The sequence below is a fragment of the Mesoplodon densirostris genome, chromosome 16 (assembly GCF_025265405.1).
Source record: "Mesoplodon densirostris isolate mMesDen1 chromosome 16, mMesDen1 primary haplotype, whole genome shotgun sequence".
NCBI lineage: Eukaryota > Metazoa > Chordata > Mammalia > Artiodactyla > Ziphiidae > Mesoplodon > Mesoplodon densirostris.
Window position 1 is genome coordinate 3,911,797 of NC_082676.1, and position 20,077 is coordinate 3,931,873.

General features: G+C 55.2%; 1 protein-coding gene across 1 annotated transcript in view; it reads right to left on the reverse strand.

Annotated features, from left to right (window-relative positions):
* PHACTR3 (phosphatase and actin regulator 3) overlaps nucleotides 1-20,077 on the reverse strand; it is a 208,223-nt gene that overhangs the window by 9,417 nt on the left and 178,729 nt on the right. Inside the window, exon 9 of the mRNA XM_060077830.1 lies at nucleotides 1,079-1,134. Within this exon, the coding sequence (XP_059933813.1) occupies nucleotides 1,079-1,134 (56 nt within the window). The remainder of the gene's footprint in view (nucleotides 1-1,078; nucleotides 1,135-20,077) is intronic.

Consider the following 20,077-nt stretch of genomic DNA (forward strand, 5'->3'; position numbering starts at 1 on the left):
TGGCTGTGCCATGTGGCTTACAAGATCTTAGCTCGCCAACCAGGGATCGAACCCGAGCCCCCTGCAGTGGAAGCGCAGAGTCCTAACCACTGGACCGCCAGGGAAGTCCCTAAAACAAAGAATTCTTAATCTTAGGGTTTAAATATTTCCAACAGTTAATAAAGGTGCTGAGGCAAAGAAAGGGAGAAGGAATCAGATAGGACTCGGCACCTGGACCAGAGGTTCTGCTGTCTACTTTGAAACAGAAGGTCAGCCTCGGGACCATCTTAACTTTGTAAAAAGATGTTCATGGGATGAAAAGCCAAACTCAGAGAATGTCTGCAGTGTGCATCCATAAAGAGGGGAGAAAATGAAAATATTTTTAAAATCTAGGCCCTTAGAAGATACTTTTTGTAGAAAATGTCTCGCAAACTAAAGTCTGTTGACCAGATACATAAGAAGTACCTGAGAAACACTTCTGAAAGGGTTTTACCACCCAAATCATCAGTGGCTTTAATGAGATGGAACAGTGTTCGCTACATCGTGGAGGCTATCCCTGGACACCGGTGTTCAGCACATGTTACAGCCGCACACCCAACTGGGGAAACCCAAGGGGTGTGAAGCCAGGAGGGAGGGTCCTAGAATTGCGGGGTTCTAAGCCACAGGCAACATTTCCCAAGGCTTCTCCGTTCCTTCGAGCTGCTTTATGCCCCCAGCTGTAACCACCAAGGGGCGAGTCCTTCCCTGGTAGGATTTATACATTGTCCACACCTGCCTGTGATGTCCCAAACTGCCAGGGACAGACATCTGCTTGAGACCCAGCCTGCAAGAGGATATGGATTCTTCTCCCTTCCATCTGCAGGGCCGACCAATGAGATAACCCTGGAGTAGGGACATCTTTAACGGTGCTAGGAGAGCTTTTTTCCTTTTTAAACAGGATGTGCCTGGGTGTTTCAACTTGCCCGGGGGCTTTGCTTTCAGAGTCCCTCAGCAGCTCAGACCTAACAGGAACCCAGGAGGGCTCAGGCCACTGAGCCGGGTTCCCGCAGCAGCCTCAGCACACGTGAGGGGGGGCCTCAGGGCATCACCCGCTACTCACGTTTCAAGATGTTTCTTCTCTCCAGTTCTTCCACGGCGGGTCTTTGGCTCAGCCGTCTGCGGAAAAACACTAGAATTACATTTTGCACCATGGTGGCTGCCGGCGGATTGCACCCAGGGTCTGCGAGGGTCCCAGGCGGGTGGCGCACCCGCTGAAGATCGCCTCTCCAAAAGCGGGAGGAGGGGAGGGGGACCTTCTCCGGCGGCTGCCCCTTGCGGGCAAATCGAGTTAGACCCCCGTGAGGGAGGGAGGCGGTCCTCTGTCACCGGGCGGCTGGGGCAGTCCGCGCTCCCGCTCCGGACGGGCAGCTCTTCATGTCCAGATCTGCTGCCAGCCCGGCCCGGCGGGCTGGACGGCTCCCCAGGTGGCGCGTCCGAGCTGCGCGGAGATCCACCTGGGAGATGGTCCCCTGCCCGCTGGCGGAGGGAGGGGCGGGCAGCCGCGTCTCCAGTTTCTGTGTCCCCAGCTCCCGGCGACCCGGACACTGGCACTCGCCCTGGTCCTGCTCCTACCGCGGTCCAGCCTCACCCGCCACCCGCCACCAGGGTGGTGATGGAGGGAGCTCCTGCCTCTACGGGCAAGGAGCCGAGGCGCGTAGAGACGAAGCACATCCAATCCAGGCTGGGAATCTCCTGGGCTGAGCGCGCGGAGCCGGCCACGCCCACAGCTCCCCTCCCGCCACCAGCCCTACCCGCCCGGTTTGAGAGATAGGAAGACAAATGATCATTTCCTTTCAAATGGCCTCTCATTGAGGGAGTTGGAGGACACAGCCAAAAAGAAAAAAACACATAAATAAAAGGCTTGTCAGGAGAGGGAGGCATAATTAGCCGAAATTAATGCCAAGCTCCAATTATTTTTGTAACTCCAATAATGCTGTCCTTGGGGCACAGCCAGAAGGCTTCCCACTTCCGGATCCTGTAGCCGCTGCACAGAGACAACAGGCTGAGCAGCTGAGTGCCCACAACGCGGGTCCACAACACTCCGCCCCAAAGGGGATGTCGCTTCCATAAACACTTGCCCGCCGTTTATAACCCCTGTCGCAGCACACAGCCCAGGGCGGCCCGCGGGCTCAGTCTGCTGATGGGTTCCTCTGGGGACTTGTGTGTCGGCTGGCTGCTGGGTGGTTGCCTAACATCTTGTCTGGATGTCTGCTGAGACTTGAACCTGCCCCCCACAACTCCTGGCTGGTACCCAGGGGCCAGGGCCTCCCAATCCCTCCCAAGCACCGGGCACAAAACCAAGCTCTATGGGTGGGGCTCCCTCAGCCTGATCAAAATCCCCCAAACGCCATTCATTCACTCACTCACTAAGTGACTGGCTAGCACTGGCTCTGTGCCAGGCACTGCTCCGAGCCCCAGGACACAGTGGTCCCTGCCCTTGGAAAGCTCACAGGCTAAAGAAGGCGGCAGACAACAGTAAACAAACAAACAAGACCATCCCAGGGAGTGGTCAATGCCATGGAGAAGACAAAATGGGGGGCAGGGAGGATGTGATGGACGAGTGATGGGGTAGGGGAGCTCAGGGGAGATCCATTTCCACAGAGACCGCAGGAAGAGGAGGAGCCAGCCTTGGGAAGATCACATTTCTAGACGGTGTCTCCTAACTGCTCACGTGCTGGGCTTGGGGAGGGCAGGGAGGAGTGATCAAGGCAGACTTCCTGGAAGAGGAAACTTTTGGCAGAATTGTGGAGAATCCATAAGGCATGCAGAGCCTGGTGCTTAGTGGCTGCCAGCTGACCAGCCAGGATGCCCACAGGGACAGCTGAGGATGAGGCCACACATCTCCTCAAACCTGAAAAGTACCCCCAAACCGCCACTCACTTTGCCCCGACAGAGGCTTTTTCTTCCTGGAGCCCTGTTCTCTTCCAAAATGAGGACTAATAACAGACCTTCACAGAAGTGAGAGAATTGAATGAGAAAATGCACAAATGCACCTGTTACCATGCTTGCTCAGGACAATGGTTTCTCAAGAACTGTCTGGAGAAAACCCAGACTGTGGGTTGTCAGCTGATCATGGACTGAGTTCTCAGAAAGTGTGGACATCTCAGCACCAAAACCTCCGCCACTGGCCCGAGGGGGGAAGGCAGGTCTCCAGCTGGCCGCTATGCACCTCCTGGATGCTGCCAGGATGAGGCCACAGCAGCTCCACAGGGCACCTCCGAATGGTCCAGAAGGGGTAGTCCGCTGGGTGGATGCAGCCCTGCAGGTACACAGCTGTGAGCGAAGTGCAGCCTACTGGGTTCTCACCAACTTGCCGCTCTACCCAGAGGGAGTCCAGGAGCTCACAGCTGGAGGAGAGGGCCCAGGGCGGCACCGCCAGCCCAATCCCCTCCCTGTGGGACCCCAATCACAGGGGGAAGGGTGGTGCTGCAGGTCGAGAGCCCCTGTCTAGACTCGCCCCTACCTGTACCCGACACCCCACTTCATGAGACTGAGAACTTCTACCTTGAGTTAACCTGACCTTCCGTGTCAGATGTTTAGTGAGCCTATAGGACACGCCTGGCCCTGGGATGTGGTGATGAGAAGTTAGACCCAGCCCTGCCCTCAGGAGCACAGGCTCCAGGGGCACAGACGTTCAGCCCATTATCACACAAACAACCAGGCATTTCTGCCTGGTGACCAGCGCTAGGAAGAAGAACCGACAGCACTGTGAAAGCCTACAGTAGGTGGGCCCCCCTGGACAGAGGCACTGCCTGAGAAGATGATGCTTGACTTGAGATCTGAGATCAGAAAGATAAGTGGGGATCGCTAAGCCAGGAGGGGAGGCAAGAGCACAGCACGTGCAAAGATCCTGAGATCAGTAGGACTCCTGCAGTGCCATTTGGACTGAGTGGGGGGGTGCGTGCATCCATGGGGCAGGACCCACCCAACCTGCAGTCCTTGGTGAGGTCTGGATTTATTCCCAGAGCCCAGAAGGCACTGAAGGGTGTGAAGCAGGCAGGGCAGGATGGGGCATGGGCGTGCCAGGATTGGATGTACCTTCGGAAGCACTTCTGGACTGCTTTCCACAGAAGGACAGAGAAGAACCTGCCCCCAGGAGACATGGAGCTGCTCAGGGGGAAGCACAGGTGCCACAGACCCGTGAGTGGTTGAGGGCCCACGAACTGCTCAAGACAAGGGGAGGTACTGGCTCTAGACTAAAAACACTGCAAATTCCAAATTAATACACGTTGGACTAAGTACATATTAAACACAATATTCCGCCCATTTGCTGCCTGAGACTCAGCACCACTCTCCACATGGGCTGGGACTTCCCAAAGCAGGAGTGGCGACAACCCTAAGATCAAGTGCAGACAACATGATTATGCCCACTTTACAGATGAGACCACTGGGGCTCAGAGAAACAAACATGACCAGGTCTTATCCCCCACGTAGACCCCAGGGTCTGGCACAGGCAAACACAAGTGGCCTGAACAGGGAGCAGATGGATGGATGTTGGCTCCTCTCCCTCTCCGAGGCATGTGCTTGGGGTGGCCCAGGAGGGATGCTGCCAGAGCATCCTTGCTTTGGCACCTCAGCAGCAAGAGGCTCTCCAGGACGTGCGGAGACAGCCCCAAGGTGGCAGGGCTTTGGGGGTGGAGGGGCGGGGCCTCAGGAGGGGCGGGGCCTCAGGAGGGGTGAGGTAGGAGAGTTCAGCACCCTGAGGGATTCCCCAGCTCCACCCACAGGCCGCTCCCTCCTTATTCAGAAGCTGCCACTGTGGCTGATGAGCAGGTGCCGCCTGGAACTGGGGAAGCCACAGTCTATTTCTGACTCTCCCCGCTGAGAAAGCAGGAATGTGGCAGCCAATTACAGCGCTGCGTGGGCGTGGGAGCGACACCAAGAAAAGAAACCAGGAGAGAGAGAGTCTGCCCTACCCACCTGCCGTTCCCCTCCCCACGCCTGTTCACACAGGAGAGGCAGGCATGCTGGGGGACCAGGAGCGCACTGGACAGGCCCTGGGGACTTGAGTAGGAGGTAAACGTACAGGCCACCTGGGACAGGACAGGGTGGGGGGCAGGGCAACTGCGGGTCTGCGTGCAGTGTGGGTGTGAGGGCCCCCATAGGGGCTCCCCAGCCCCCCGGCATCTCCTCTGAATAGGTCTGCGGTGAAGGCCGAACTGTGCACCTGACCCTGTGCCGTGAGGACAGCCGGCCAGTGAGCAGGAGACGCATGAACAGGGAGGAATGGGGGACAACGGGTGGAGGGAGGGGATCCACGAGGCCACTGACAGCCGGGTGACCAGGGTGCCCGGAGTGGGTCTCAGGAGAATAAGTGATGTGGTTATACCATCCACATCCCTCAGGCTGCAAACTTCCATCCCCCAGACCAGCACCAGGGGCAGGACCCAGGCAGCGTCTCAATTCAAGTCCCAGCTCTGCCGCTCTGCCGGTGGGGTGACAGGGGCCAGTGCCCCCCCACCTGAGCCTCCAATCCCCTGGCCCTCACCTGCCCCAGGGAACCCAGGGGTGCCGAGGGGGTCGAGAATACTAAGACACGGAGGAGACCGGCACACGAGCAGGTGCGGGTATTATTACGATGACCAGCATCTACACTGCTCTCCCGGGTGTGGTGGGCCCAGGTCTTCTCCAGCTTCAGCCAACAGAGCTGCCATCTCCACCCCGCTGGCAACCTCCCTGACCCCCGGGGTAGGGGACAGCCTGGCCGCCTGACCCATCAGAGCACCACGGTCCAAATTCGGCAAGCAGCTGTACTTTCAGCTCACCCAATATTTTTTAAAAAGCAAATATGAAGCAAGTATTAATCCACTGGGAGTTTTCACTCTAAAAAATCAGTTTTGCAGCTTCTCTTGATATTTGGGAGAGCTGGCTGCTCCAGATCCACACCTCCCTGGCCCTCCGCACCCCTGGCAGCACAGCTGGAGCACAGCAGCGGACTCTCATCGGCCCCGCGGCTCCCCTCCCAGTGGCCTCTCTCCCCTGCGGGCTCTCCATCTGGGTCACCTGTGGGACCAGGGTCCAGAGGGGGCCGGGCCCTGGGAACCCCCTCCTCATCCTCAGGACCCCCTTCTGGCTCCTAGACACATTGGGGGCGAGTGGCCCGTGTTCCCGGGAGCACCTGACGTGGCTCCAAGGACAGCAGGTCCAAACCTCAGCTCTGCGGCCCGCTGTGGACGAGTGGCCCCGGCTGAGCGCCCCACGGGGGCATCCAGCTGCTGGCTTTCTTCCTTGGGGAGGATGAACGCACAGTCAGACCTCTTTCCAGGCACACCTGTCTCCCATCCGCCAGCTCAGGCCCAGGGCCGCCACGCAGCCTCCGTGCACGGGCCGGTGACGCCCTCTGGGCTCCCCGCTTCTCTCCCACACAAGGGGCTGATGACAGTACCACCTGTCGGGGTGGCTATGGGGTAAGTGAAATGGCCCAGAAGCCCCAAGCCAGGTACTTGACACGCAGCAGGCCCGCCCGTAGTCGGTGGCCGTGTCGGAATCGTCCCTCACACACCCTCGCGGGGCCTCACACCAGGCACAGCTCCAGGGGCTGCGGGTCATGCCCCCGCCGGCCAGGACTGCCCCCCGGCACTGCACGCGCCCCGAATCGCCGCTGCCTCCCCACGGGGCTCAAGGAAACGCCTAAAGTCACCTCAGCGTCGGGCAAGAACCAAGACGCAATCCTGCCAAACAAGGCAGAATGCCTTCCTGGAGAGAGAAGCCAGGGCTGCAGAACAGACAGCTCTCCGCCCACAGGGACGCCGGCTATTTTGGGAGCTCCTTCCTGGGAACACCGATCCTCCTCCACTACCAGCTTCGAGTCACCAAGGAACACCGGGAGTCCCCGCCTGGGACGGGGTTCCCCAGAGGCGCAGCCTCCTCTGTTCCCACGGGCGCTGTCAGGGTGGGGGGACCACCAGGGACACGTAGGCAGGCCGGGGAGAGAGGGCCAGGGAGGGGAGCCTCTCCAGGAGGTGACACGGAGACGAGGCCACACAGAGACCAGAGCCAGGCTGCAGGCTCTGAGGGGCGGAGCTGTCCACGCTGGGGAACAGCAGCGTCCCCCAAACCTTAGTCCCCTCTGTTCTTGCAGTTACCCTGCGAGGCCGAATTATCAGCCTGTTAGGGGCTTGCCTGGTGAGGCGCGGGCCGCAGGTCCCCATCACGGCACCTTGTGACCCAGACACTCCAGCTGGCCTAGCATCCGACCCCACCTCCTCGTACTTGCTTACGGTCCAGTGTCCCTGCTTCAGAGGCTGGCATCTGCTGTGGTCCATGCGCTCACGCCAGACCCCGAGCCACCCTCTGCTCCCAGCCCCCAGGCATCTCCGAGTCCACAGGGTTCCAGCACCGACACCTCAGATGTCCATCCCCTCACTCCACGCCTCCCACAGCCGCAGGCTGGCCTTTCTGAAACATGACCCCCACTCTCACCATGACCTCAAACCCGGGGTCCCACCGCACTCAGGACCAAGTCCAAGCCCCACGAGGCCAGCGAGTCTGCAGGGACCCTCCCCAGACCCTGCGCCCAGTGACTCCCACACCGAGCTGCTCATGTCTCCCTCAGCACAGGCATCCTTCTCCTAACTCAGGGTCCCCAACCCCATTAGACCTTACACCCCCTTTATAACAAGTATTCTGTCGCACCCCCTTTACCCCAACCCACCGACATGCATAATTTTTAAAAGTCAGTGGGATGTCCGGCTGTAACACACAGGAGGAAGGGAAGGCAAGTTTTAATCAAATAACATATATTCAATACATAAGTGCTCAGTGTGAGCACGTCACGTGATGTGGTGAAAGCACCTACACAAAACCACCACCATGACAACAGCAGCAGCTACGTACGCAGAGAGACGGCCCTGGTCACTCACACCCCCACGGCGATGGCACCACAGAGGAGCCATTTCCCGAAATGAGCAATTCTCGGTAAAGTTCTGAATGAAACCAGGTGTGTCAATTTCCATCAATTTCCAAGACACTTGTGTTCAGGGAAACTGTGACGAAACTGCCAGATCTCCCTGTGTGTGTCCACTGCACACCCAGGCTGCAGGCTCAGGTCATTCTAACAGCTTTGGACCCTCCGAGCATCCGAGGAGCACTGAAAGTCAAGTGGGGTGGGGGTGAGTCCTCCTTGCTCAGGAAGTGCCCTCGCCTGCGGGACGCCCGACCCCCTGGCCTGACCCGTCACAGTGACAGCCCACGAAACCTCCCCAGGTTTGCCAGGGGCCACAGAACAGCTGACCTAAACCCTGTGCTCTCAGGCAGACATCTCACCTCCTCCAGGAAGACCTCCGGCTGGACGGGGTGGCCCATCCTTCATCTCCAACCCCGGGCCTCAGAGTGTGCTCTTCAGGTGAGCTCTGATGATGACATTTTGGTATCTACCAAGATTACAAATGCAGGTATTTATCCTTTGACCCAACAGTTCTGGTCTAAGCAGATGTTTTCTGGAGAGTTCATAAGGACACGGTGCATGACAGCAGAATTCAGGGCAGAGCTCTGGCGTCTGTTTAGAGCTTGGCTGGAGACACTGTGGTCCGCTAGCAACAGAGCTCCAGGCAGGTGTGGGAAAGCAAGGGCACTTCTCGATAGGTCCTCCCTGGAAGCCCACCTGGCTGGACTCTGGAGCGTGAAAACAAAACTGGGCTCCGAACCCAGCCTTGGTGTGAATTCTAACTTCTCCACAAATCAGCTCTGGGATCCCCCATCTGCTCACAAACTTCTTGCTGCCTTGGCCGTGGGGCCGGCAGTTGGTGGAGTCCACCTGGTAAGGCCCCGTCCCCAGTTCTGCAGTCCATCACTCACCTAGGTGCCATGGTGGAGGGGTTTTGTAGATGTGATTTAACGTCCATAATCAGTTGACTTGAACTAAGGGAGCCTGTCCTAGATGGTCTGGTGGGCCTGGTCCAATCAGTGGAAGGGCCTTAAGAGCAGGGCTGGGGCTCCCTGGCAAAGAGGAAATTCTGCCTGTAGACAGCAGCCTCGGTCCATGCCCAGGAGTTCCGGCCCTTCCCGACAGTCTGCCCCACAGATGCCGTCAGCAATGTCCTGTCATAAACCGCTTAATATACACCTCCCACTGGGGCTGGGCCTCTGGGTCTCACAGACACAGCCTCCATTCTCCACAAACGAGGATGACAGTATGGGAGAAGCTCTCTCAAGTTACCTCCACTTATCTGAACCCGGGTTAACCGACACTCTCAGTCCTTCTGGAAAAGCAGACCCCACTGAGCACACGTGGCAGGCAGCCCTGGCCCCGTGCAGTCCGTTCCCACAGAGAGCTGGGCACCTGTCAGGAACTGGTCTCCTTGTTCCCTAACCTATGCGAACCAGGTGAACTCGTTTCTGTCATTAGGTGATTTAATCAGACTTTACACACATTGATTAAATGATTCGATATGGATGGAAAAAGAAAATGTTATTTCTATGAGAACCGACTTGGCTGCTTTGAAGTCAGTAAAGGCAGGATGTTGAAACACGGCCGTCGCGGGCAAGCATGGGAGACGAACGAGTGAACAGTGGGGTTTTCCATCTCTGGGGGGACTCTGCTTCCAGGCGTCTTTAATTCTCACTCCTCTGCAGAGAAGTCGGCGCTAGAAATTGTAGAAGATGCATCCAACGTTTGTCTCACACGGGAAAGAACGCTAATTGTAGATCCTTCTGCAATGAGACGTCTTTGATGCCGTCCGAATAAATGCACCTCTGAATGACTTAGGTTAAAGTGTTTCGAGCATGAACAAGTCCCGTTTATAATTTCTCCTTCTAACCGGCTTTGGGATTAATGACCCGTGTTGAGCGTGGAGTCGGGGGATCTGCCTTCGCCCTCCCGGGCCTATGATCTCCTCCGGAGGATGGCTCAGCCCCGGGCAGGGAGGGTTGTCCACTCAGTACAGAGGAGGCTAGTTACCATCATGGTTATTACTGCTCGTGTAAAGCCCGCCTCCGAGTGTTTCTAAACAGCCCATGGACAGCGGCAGCCTCTGGGCAGAGATGGGGAGGGAGTGAGATGTGCCATTTAAGTTTTACCATGGATATCGGTCCCTTATTCAGATTTGGAAAATTAAAGTAATACATAATGCTCCCCACTGCCTGCCCGTGGCATTAGGACCACTTTGGTCCCTGGTCCACAGATGTTTATGGGGCACCTGTCGGTGCCAGGCCCTGCCCCTCCCCTCCCCTCCCCCCTCCCCTTCCTGGGGAAGCTCCCCCGGGTCTTGGAGGGCTCCCAGCTCCTCCATCACCAAGAGGCTCATTCATGTGCTGGGCCGCATCTCCTGGTTCCTAGCTCCCCTCCCCAGCAAGTCTGGGAGCCGAAGGCAGGTTAGTACGGCGCCCGAGGCCCAGGGCAGGGGCTCAGCAAGGCTGCAGTAAACAAGCAAATACTGGGTGAGAAAATACCAAAGCCAAGAGAAGAGCAACTCCACTTGATTCTAAAAAAGGAAAGAGCACCACCCTACACACCAGGTAGCTTCTACAGGACACGGAACTTCAGCAGCACTAAGAAGCATCGGCCTCAGCAGCCCGGAGAGGGGAGGTTAGGACCTGCCTGGTAGGGCGGGATGTAGGACCCCGACAGCGCCCTGTGCACCACGCACGCTACTTCCTGTGTCCCACAGGCATCTCACCCTCTCTCCCTTGACCTCCCTCCCCGCCCTGTGTCCTGAAGGCAGCCCCTGCATCCCTTTTGTTCTCTCCTCCATCCCCAGGGCCCTGTGCTGAGGGGGGCACATAGAGGTTGCCCAGGAAGTGTCTGCCCTTGAACTGCAACGTCATGGGGGGGTATCACTGAGGAAGGGACAGCGGTATCTGTCCACATCACCCCAGGGGCCCCTCGGAGTCCCCCTCCCCCTCAGCTTCCCGCCACTTGCTGAAATCCCTGGGCCCATCTCTAGACGGTCGGGAACACAAGGCATTTACAAACCTCCCAGAGCCTATAGGGGCTTCCACACAGACTCCTTGGACCAGACTGCTTTAGAAATCACTGTTACCTCACAGACACAAGGTTTTCCATTCACTTGTCCATCTGTTTGCTCCTTCCTTCCATCCTTCAGTCTATCTCAACAAAATTAATCTGAACACCCACTGTAGCAGACACCGCTAGCTTCCTATCCAACCTCCATTCTCCCTTCTTACATAGCACCAGAAAGCTGATTCTATTCAGGGAAGCTTCTTTTCCAGCTAAGCATGGCCACGTGAAGGGGTTCTACCAAGGAGCTGTAGGGAAAGGCGTGCCAAAAAGCCTCTAGATATAGTCTTTTTGAAGAGCTGACTCAGCTGGGATCTATGCACCTTTGGGACTTGAATGTGATGTCTGGTGCTCCTGCAGCCATCTTGGACCATAGAGGGTAAGTGCCAGTGTGAGGATAACTGAGCAGGAAGATATTGATAGAAGGAAGCCTGGACGCTCAGTGACTGTGGAACAACCATGCCAGGCCTGACTGTCTGCAACCATTCCACGAAGCAGGGTGCCTCCAGGCCCAGTGTCCAGAACCAGCCTGACTGGGTCAAATCTCAGCTCCATGACATACTAGCTGTGTAACTCGGAACATCTTACCTAACCTCTCTGAACCACCATTTCCTTAGCTATGAAAGACAGCTAATAATAGCATTTACATCTTAGGCTTCGGTGAATGCAGGCAAGGCACAGTCTCTGGCACACGACACACATTTAATAAATGTTAGCAAGCTACCACTGCACTATTATCACTATGACTACAGCTCACACAGGATAAGCCCTGACTCTGGGTAAAGCAGGCAGGTGTCACACGCCCATTTCACAGGCTCGGACAGGTGGAGAGCGATTAGCCTGGGCCCCCTCGGTCCGCGCCTCCCAGCCACGTGAGCTCTAAACTGCCAGTCCCCCTGCTCCCCTGGGTATGGGATTCGTGTTGTTATTGATCCTGAAGGGGGATTGAGGTTGCTTTGCATTTTCTTATAAAACATGTTGTACTTTCCTTGACAGACTTCCAAGCAATCAAGGAAAACAAGAGCAGCTGACCCCACGGGAGGACTCGGGGGCCATGAGCTGACAGGACCAAGGGGGGCTGAGCAACACCTGCGAGGGCCGCCCAGCCCCAGATGCTGGCTCTTCTTCCTTGAATGTCATGCGTTCTAACAAAGACCGAGATTCATATGTGTCCTCCGAGGTGTAGATTTTGTCAAACGTTTCCCGACTTGGGAGTGCCGTTTCTCTATCGCTTAGCTACTTCCATCTAAAAGCAGAACACGCGCGACTTTACAGCCACCGCTCGGCCTGGACTGTGCCAGCCTCGGCCTCCCAGGACCATCGCACCCCTCTCTCCAGGGCAGGGGTCTCGTCTTGCCCTCCCCCGACAACATCCCACAGGGCCTGCTCCCAGGCCTGCCCCGCGACTCCCTTTTGTATTTTGCAACAAATCCTTGAAAGTGCCTCATTAATCCCAGGCTTCCTCTTCACACTGGAGGCTAGGTACTAGTCACAGCAGGCCTCTCCCCACAGCAGCGGAGCAGGGAGGCGGTACCAGGCTAAGGGCCTGGGAGGGTTTATCTGGATAGAACAGACCTGACCTCCGTGTCCCCTGAGGTTTCTAAACAGAGGGAGACTGAAAGCCCCAGGAACATGTCCAAGATTCCCTGGAGGGCTGGGGAAGTGAGTCAAGAAAATCTGCTTCACCAGAAAAGGAAGAAAAGCAGAGAAATTGCTAAACACAAAGAGTCTTTGCTCCTGGGATCTCAAAATCCTCTGAAGAGGGTTGTAGAGACCTGGGCCCTGCACATCCCAGCCAAGGGGTGGCTGCTACCTCGAGATCAGCATCCCAACCAGCCACTGCACTGGGTCGGTCCTGAGCTGGACCTGCAGGAACTGAGAAGTCCTGGCCCCGCCCACCCTTGACCTTCCACCACTTTCAAGGCTCCCTTTCTCTCCAGGCAGGAGTCAGCCTGAAGCTCCCGACCCAGCTTCAGATGTGGGCTTCATTCTCCTGGAAGTGGGGTCCCTGGACCTCAAGGAGGTCGAGAGCCACTGTTTCCTAAGTGCTTCCTATGTATCAAAGACAGACAATGAAGATGCTGAGGATGACGATAAAGATGTGGATGAAGATGTCCCTAAAGATGATGGTAAAGAAGATGAAGGGCTTCCCTGGTGGCGCAGTGGTTGAGAGTCCGCCTGCCAATGCAGGGGACACGGGTTCATGCCCCGGTCCAGGAAGATCCCACATGCCGTGGAGCGGCTGGGCCCGTGAGCCATGGCCGCTGAGCCTGTACGTCCGGAGCCTGTGCTCCGCAACGGGAGAGGCCACGACAGTGAGAGGCCCGCGTACCGCAAAAAAACAAAAAAAAAAGATGAAGAAGATAGACAAAAATGATGAAGACACCTGATGTAGATGAAGAAGAAAAAGATGTATAAGACATTGATGAAAATGACGCTGGTGATGACGAAGATAAACAAGGTGATGAAGATGGTGATAAGGATAAAGACAGCGACAGTGATGAAGATGCAGAGGAAGAGGATAAAGTTGGTAAAGACACAGATGAAGAACAGGATGGTGACACTAATCGTGGTAATGGGTCTTCACACATACCCCCCTCAACCCTTGCGACAATAACTGAAAAAGTATTAAGTGCCCACATGGCCCAGGTACTGTTCTAGGGATTGGAGGTATGGCTAAGGGGTGAGGGCTCCTTCGGGGGGGTGATGAAAATGTCCTGAAGTTGATTGTGGTGATGGACACACAACTCCATGGATATACTAGAAGCACTAGACTGTGCACTTTGAAAGGGTGCATTGTATGGTATGGAAATTACGTCTCACACTATTAAAATTCCCTATCCCCATATTTATTTGTTTTATTCCCTGGTGCTTCCTCCCTGCCACACAGAAGTCTAGGCTTTTTACGTGTCCTGTCTCTTTGCATCCTTTCTGCAGCCCTAGGAGATGGGCTCTGTTTTAGTTATCCCCATTTTACACAAGAGGACAGTGAGGCACGTGCCAGGGAGGTCGCCTGCCTGTAGTCACACAGCTGGAAAACAGCAGAGCGGGGACAGGAACCAAGACATCCTGCCCAGAGTCCAGGCTTTCACCACCACACAGAGATTCTCCCTCTGATCACCATTAGAGCCATGGGGGCGGTGTGTACACAAGCTCTTCCAGAGCAGCCCCCTCCCCTGCCAGTTGGAAAGAAAAGACCTGCCGGAGCTGCACAGGACACTGGTGGTCACAGTCTCTGCTCTTAATGCTTCTACTGCTGACCTTCAATTCAGATTCTGACCCACTGTTTTCCCTACATTAATTCACCAGTCAAAATCCCCCATTCTCAGCGCAAACAAGAACGAGCTTCTCATAAAACAAGTGACATCGTATCACAGGTGGCAAACGGGTGACCCCCTCAGGCCAAATACAGCCCACAAATGTGTTTTATGGGGTCCATACTTTCTTTTTTAAAAAATGTGAGTCGACCCCCAACATTTAAATAAAGGAAATTTTACATCGGAATAAATATTTCCAGTTTCTCTTGGAAAATTCTGCCCGCACTGATCTGGCATTCCCAGGCTGACACCCACAGCTGCTGAGGGGCAGGTGACCCCTGCAGCAAGGACACACGTTTCCCAACCTGCCACAGCCCTGCCCCTGGCCCGGCACTCACAGACGGAGCCTCTGGGCTTGTGACTCCTGTTCTGTGAAATGAGCTGGGAGGACAGTCTGACCTCCCCACTCCAGAGCCATCCCCATCCCAGGACACTGTCTCTTCTCTCCCCCTGAAAGTGCTCAGGAAGCTTTGGGGTCAACTTTGTCGTCCACCAACCTTCCAGGGATGGTGAAGGGGGAGTTTGGGGGGCATCCCTCCCCAGGGACTCGAGGACCTGCAGCCTAATCACCTGCTTTGCGGATTCGGGGTTCACCGTACAATGGGGGGCACATTAGGCCTAAACCTCATCCTTCCCACCACAGCTGTACTTCCTCCTGCTGAAGAGGCCCAGCTATTAGTTTTCTGCTCAAGAATTCTCTTGGGCTTAATGAATTGCTAGTCTCCTCATTACGCATCTACCTTCCTTCCTCTATTGCCTGCAAATCCCTTTGGAAGTTGTCCCACCAGCCGTTTCAGAGACCGAGCCGACGAATGGCCTTTCGTGTACCAGGACGCCAAGTTCAACCCTCTGAGGTTTCCCGCCGTGCAGTCAAGCTGGGAGAACATCTCGTGCTCTCCTCGTGGACGGCGGCTCATTAATGAGCCGCCTCCTTCACCCAGAGGCCTCTCCTGAGTCCATCCCGCTGGGCGCCCAGGCTGCAGCCCCAGGTCGGCTGTGAGATTCCCCCTCCCAGAGCTGGGAACCCTGGCCCGGCCCCTCCCCGGCAACGTGAGGAAGGACTCAGTCGCCCCTTGTCCTGTTTCATCCAAACAGAAGCACCTTGCCCCTGACGTGCCAACCGAAATCCCCAAATTACTCAGCAACGTCCCACGGCTCAAGTCCTGCAGGCTTTCAGAATGAAGAAAAGTGGGTTTCAAGTCCCCCCATTGCCCTTGGATTGCATTTAATGCCACTCTGTTTCCACAGATGGACAGGGCTTATTCAACCTGACACACAGAAAGCCCTTCTGTCCCCAGGGGCCCCAGGGGAAAACGGCTGGCCACCTGCTCTCCCTGTCACCCTGATGTGAGGTCGGAGGGAACACACGGTGGTAGGAAACGCACCCATGACCAAAGGAACCACACAACCCCGGAAACCTTACTGGGCCTTCAGTGACTGTGACCTTCAGCTGTGCTACTCGTAACTTGCAACCTGGTTACTTCAAAACCGCCAGTAGGGCTTCCCTGGTGGCACAGTGGTTGAGAGTCCGCCTGCCGATGCAGGGGACGTGGGTTCGTGCCCCGGTCCCGGAAGATCCCACATGCCGCGGAGCGGTTGGGCCCGTGAGCCATGGCCTCTGAGCCTGCGCGTCCGGAGCCTGTGCTCCGCAACGGGAGAGGCCACAGCAGTGAGAGGCCCGCGTACCGCAAAAAAAAAAAAAAAAAAAAAAAAAACCGCCAGTGGAGGCTCCCCCATGCAGTCCACGCTCCTGCTCGTGGATCGAACCCCTGCTAACAGCGCCAGAGACACGGCCAGCTCTGTGCCCAAACGCGGGCACGAGCCTTCCTCAAGCACCTCCCTTCCTTCTTCCTGTATCCCCTGCCCCGGCGCAGAGTATCAGCCCCTCCCCATCCCGGCACCTCCTCAAGCCCTTAGCGGGGTCCTGCCCCTCGTCCGCCTCCACCCACCCACGCCCCGCGGCCCCACCGTCACGTGATGACGTCCACCTTGGCTCTTGCAAGACCGGCGTCACATGCCCCCGTCAGGCACCCCAGCCTGACACCCCCCCACACGTGTAGGCAGAGGGGACTTCAGACGTGCCCTCGCCCCGCCACGCCCCTGCTCGTGAGCCCTCAGGGGACCCTCACTGCTTCTCAGGAAAGGCCAGACGCCTCTGTTCACCATTTACACCAATTTATGGAGTGGCTGCTCAGTGTGTCAGGGGCACCCCAGGCGAACGAGGCAGGATCCCAGTGTTCTAGCGGGGAGACAGACCCCAAAGAGGCAAAGGAAGGAATAAAGGGGACTTTCAGACAGCAGTAAGTGCGGTGAAGAAGGGGGATGATGGGACGGAGTGTGGGGGACATCAAGGGAGGTCCCCCGGGAGGGACCGGAGGCAGCCGCGTGCGGACCAGGAGCCAGGAGGGTGCCCACCACCGGGCCCTGTAGCCCTGCAGCCTTCCCGCTGGCCCCGCTCAGCCCAGCCCTCCACAACCACACCACGTTCTCCAGAGGGCGATGCGGGTTCAGGCCGCGGGACTTCCTTGCGGCTGCTCTCTGCTTGGGACATCCTTGCGCTCCAGCTGCCACGTGGGCTGCCACGTATCGAGCCATCAAGACCGCGCGCCACGTCACCCCCTCTCTGATGCCTGCACCCCAACTCTTCCTCCGTCCTGCCGGATTCATCGCTCCCTCCTAGACCCTCCGCTTCCACGGCTGATTCGTACGTCTATTTTGCACGTATTTTATTAGATAGGATGCACCTCTGAGCCTGTCTTTCCACCTCTGCTCCCCAGCACCCAGCCCCTGCGCTCTGCAGGGACCCGAGGTTTGTGACGGGGCTTCTGCGCCCCAGGAGACATGCAAGGGTGTGAGATGCGATGCTGCAAGAGAAGGCATGTCTGCTCTCCCGCGGTCTCGACCTCCCCCGTAGGTCATTTACAACACCCTCTTACGTCACGGCAACCGTGCATACACCGAGGGGCAGGAGGCAAAACCTGCAAGGAACTTCAGGTTCGGCAGTCACAGCTGCTATTATACAAGTCGGGGGTGCCCACACCAGGCCCTGACCTAGGAGTGTCACGTCCTGCATCCGAGGTGGGGCTGCAGCATGGGCATCGGAGGGTCTACTAGGGACCGAAGCCGAGGCACGTGTACAGGACCCCACACCGCATGGAACACAGAGGGAAGGTTCTAGGGCTGCCGACGCTGAAGCAGGCAAAGGACCAGCGGAGGGTGCGGATGTTACTCACGCGTTAGTTCTGATGTACCAGGAAGTGGATTGAGCCGTAGTGCGTCACGTGCTCTCTGTGCTTTTGTGGAAGATGAGATGCTCCCGGGGCGGGGCGCACGTAGAGCGAGGGCTCTGGAGCCCACGGTCTGGCTGCTCCGCCACAGACACTGGGACCCAGCAGGGAGGACCGCTCCTGCCCAGCACTGCGGTCCAGCTAGAGACACAAGCAGCTCGGTGCCCAGCCTGCGGTCAGGGCCAATCTGTCCCATTCGCCGCTGTTCATGTTGTCATGAAACCTGGGTCAGAAGCTGGCTCTCCCCACTCCACTTGCCTAAATTTACCAAAGGACACTTCAGTGGAAGCGAGAGCTATCATCCGCACAGGTTTCGGTACAAGTTCACAGCAGAACGAAGGCGCCCTGAGACCAAGCCCACCCCCAGCTGGCCCCTTCGAAGCCTGAACGACAGCTTCTGCAGGAACACTGTCCCCACGTCGCAGCGTGTAACGTCCTCAGGACCTGAAACAGACCTGCCCCACCTGCAGCACATCTGGAGGATGGAGATTCTCGGCTGTCACACTGTGTCCTGACCCTCTGTCCCCAGAGACACTAAGGGGGACACTAAGGGGGGGGGGCCCAGCAGACACAAAGTCCTCTGGGACTAAAACTAACCATCACAGGACTTCCCTGGTGGCACAGTGGTTGGGAGTGTGCCTGCTAATGCAGGGGACACGGGTTCGAGCCCTGGTCTGGGAAGATCCCACATGCCGTGGAGCAGCTAGGCCCGTGAGCCACAACTACTGAGCCTGCGCATCTGGAGCCTGTGCTCCGCAACAAGAGAGGCTACGACAGTGAGAGGCCCGCGCACCGTGATGAAGAGTGGCCCCCGCTCGCCGCAACTAGAGAAAGCCCTCGCACAGAAACAAAGACCCAACACAGCCAAAAATAAAAATAAATAAAAATTCAAAAATAAGGCTCAACATTTAAAAAAAAAAAAAGCCCTAGTTGTTAAAAGTTAAAAAAAAAACAAAAAAAAAAACTAACCATCACAGCATGCTTCTTCTCCTTCTAAATCCCTGAATATAAACTCCCAGAGGCAGAGTGTTCGGTTAAAATGTGCAAACTGTCATCCTGGCTCTTCACCTGCCCAGTTATTTTCAAGTCACATGGCTGCCAGCAGTGGGATGGCATGGAAACCACCACCTCACTAGGGTGGGATATTCTTATATCATTATCAGTATTTACATTAGTAAAATATAACTTAAAATATTTAATATTTTAAAGTTTTATTGTCATTTTAATTGGGGATGAAAGGTTCTTCGTTACTATGAATTTTTTAATGTCTGTAGTTACTAGTGAAGCTGAATTATTTTCATGTATTTGTTAAGAAATTTTGCTCCCTCCCTCCTGAACCACAAATTCCAGGCTGTTACCCACTGATCTGCTGGGTTCTGCTGACAACTGGTTTTCATTCTTGAATGATGACATCATCTAATTCAATGCATTTTCCTCCTCCTCTTATCATTTCTGGAAATGTTGCTCATGTAAATAAGCCATAAAAAAAAAACCCACTGATATGTGAAAATAAGCATTACATGTAGTTTTATTTTAAAAGTAAAGATTCTGAGGCAAACTAAAAGTCTGTTGATTGTGGGAGGGAAAGGCAAAGCTGGTAGGTCTATCCCCTCCTTAACACACTAGACCCCTATTAAAAATGAACATTTGAATCCTATGTAAAAGAATGGAAAACCCTTCTGACATGATGTTAGATGGCAAAATCTTATGCATGCTAAGAGGGCCTCCATCAAAAAATATGTATTTTTACTTACATTTTTATAGTTAAAATTGAGAAATGCGTTTGAAATCATGTATAGAAAACTATACCCCCTAGAGATAAAATTAAGAGTTGAGCAAATTAAAGCAATCCTGAGGAAAAAAGGACAAAGCAGGAGGCACAACTCTCCCAGACTTCAGACTACACTGCAAAGCTATGGTAATCAAACAGAGTGCTACTGGCACGAAAAACAGACATATGGATGACTAGAACAGAATAGAGCCCAGAAATAAACCCACACACCTACACTCAATTAATCTATAACAAAGGAGGCAAGGATATACAATGGAGAAAAGACAGTCTTTTCAGTAAGTGGTGCTGGAAAACTGGGCAGCCACATGTAAATCAATGAGATTAGAACATTCCCTCATACCACATACAAAAATAAACTCAAAATGGTTTAAAGACTTAAATGTAAGACCTGAAACCATAAAACGCCTAGGAGAGAACATAGGCAGAACAGTCTTTGACATAAATTGTAGCATTATTTTCTTGGATCTCCTAAGGCAAAAGAAATAAATGCAAAAATAAACAGATGGGACCTAATTAAACTTAAAAGCATTTGCACAGCAAAGGAAACCATCAATAAAACAAAAAGACAACCTACCGAATGGGAGAAAATATTTGCAAATGACATGACTGACAAGAGGTTAATATCCAAAATCTACAAACAGCTTGTACAATTCAATATCAAAAAACCAAACAATCCAATCGAAAAAATGGGCAGAAGACCTAACTA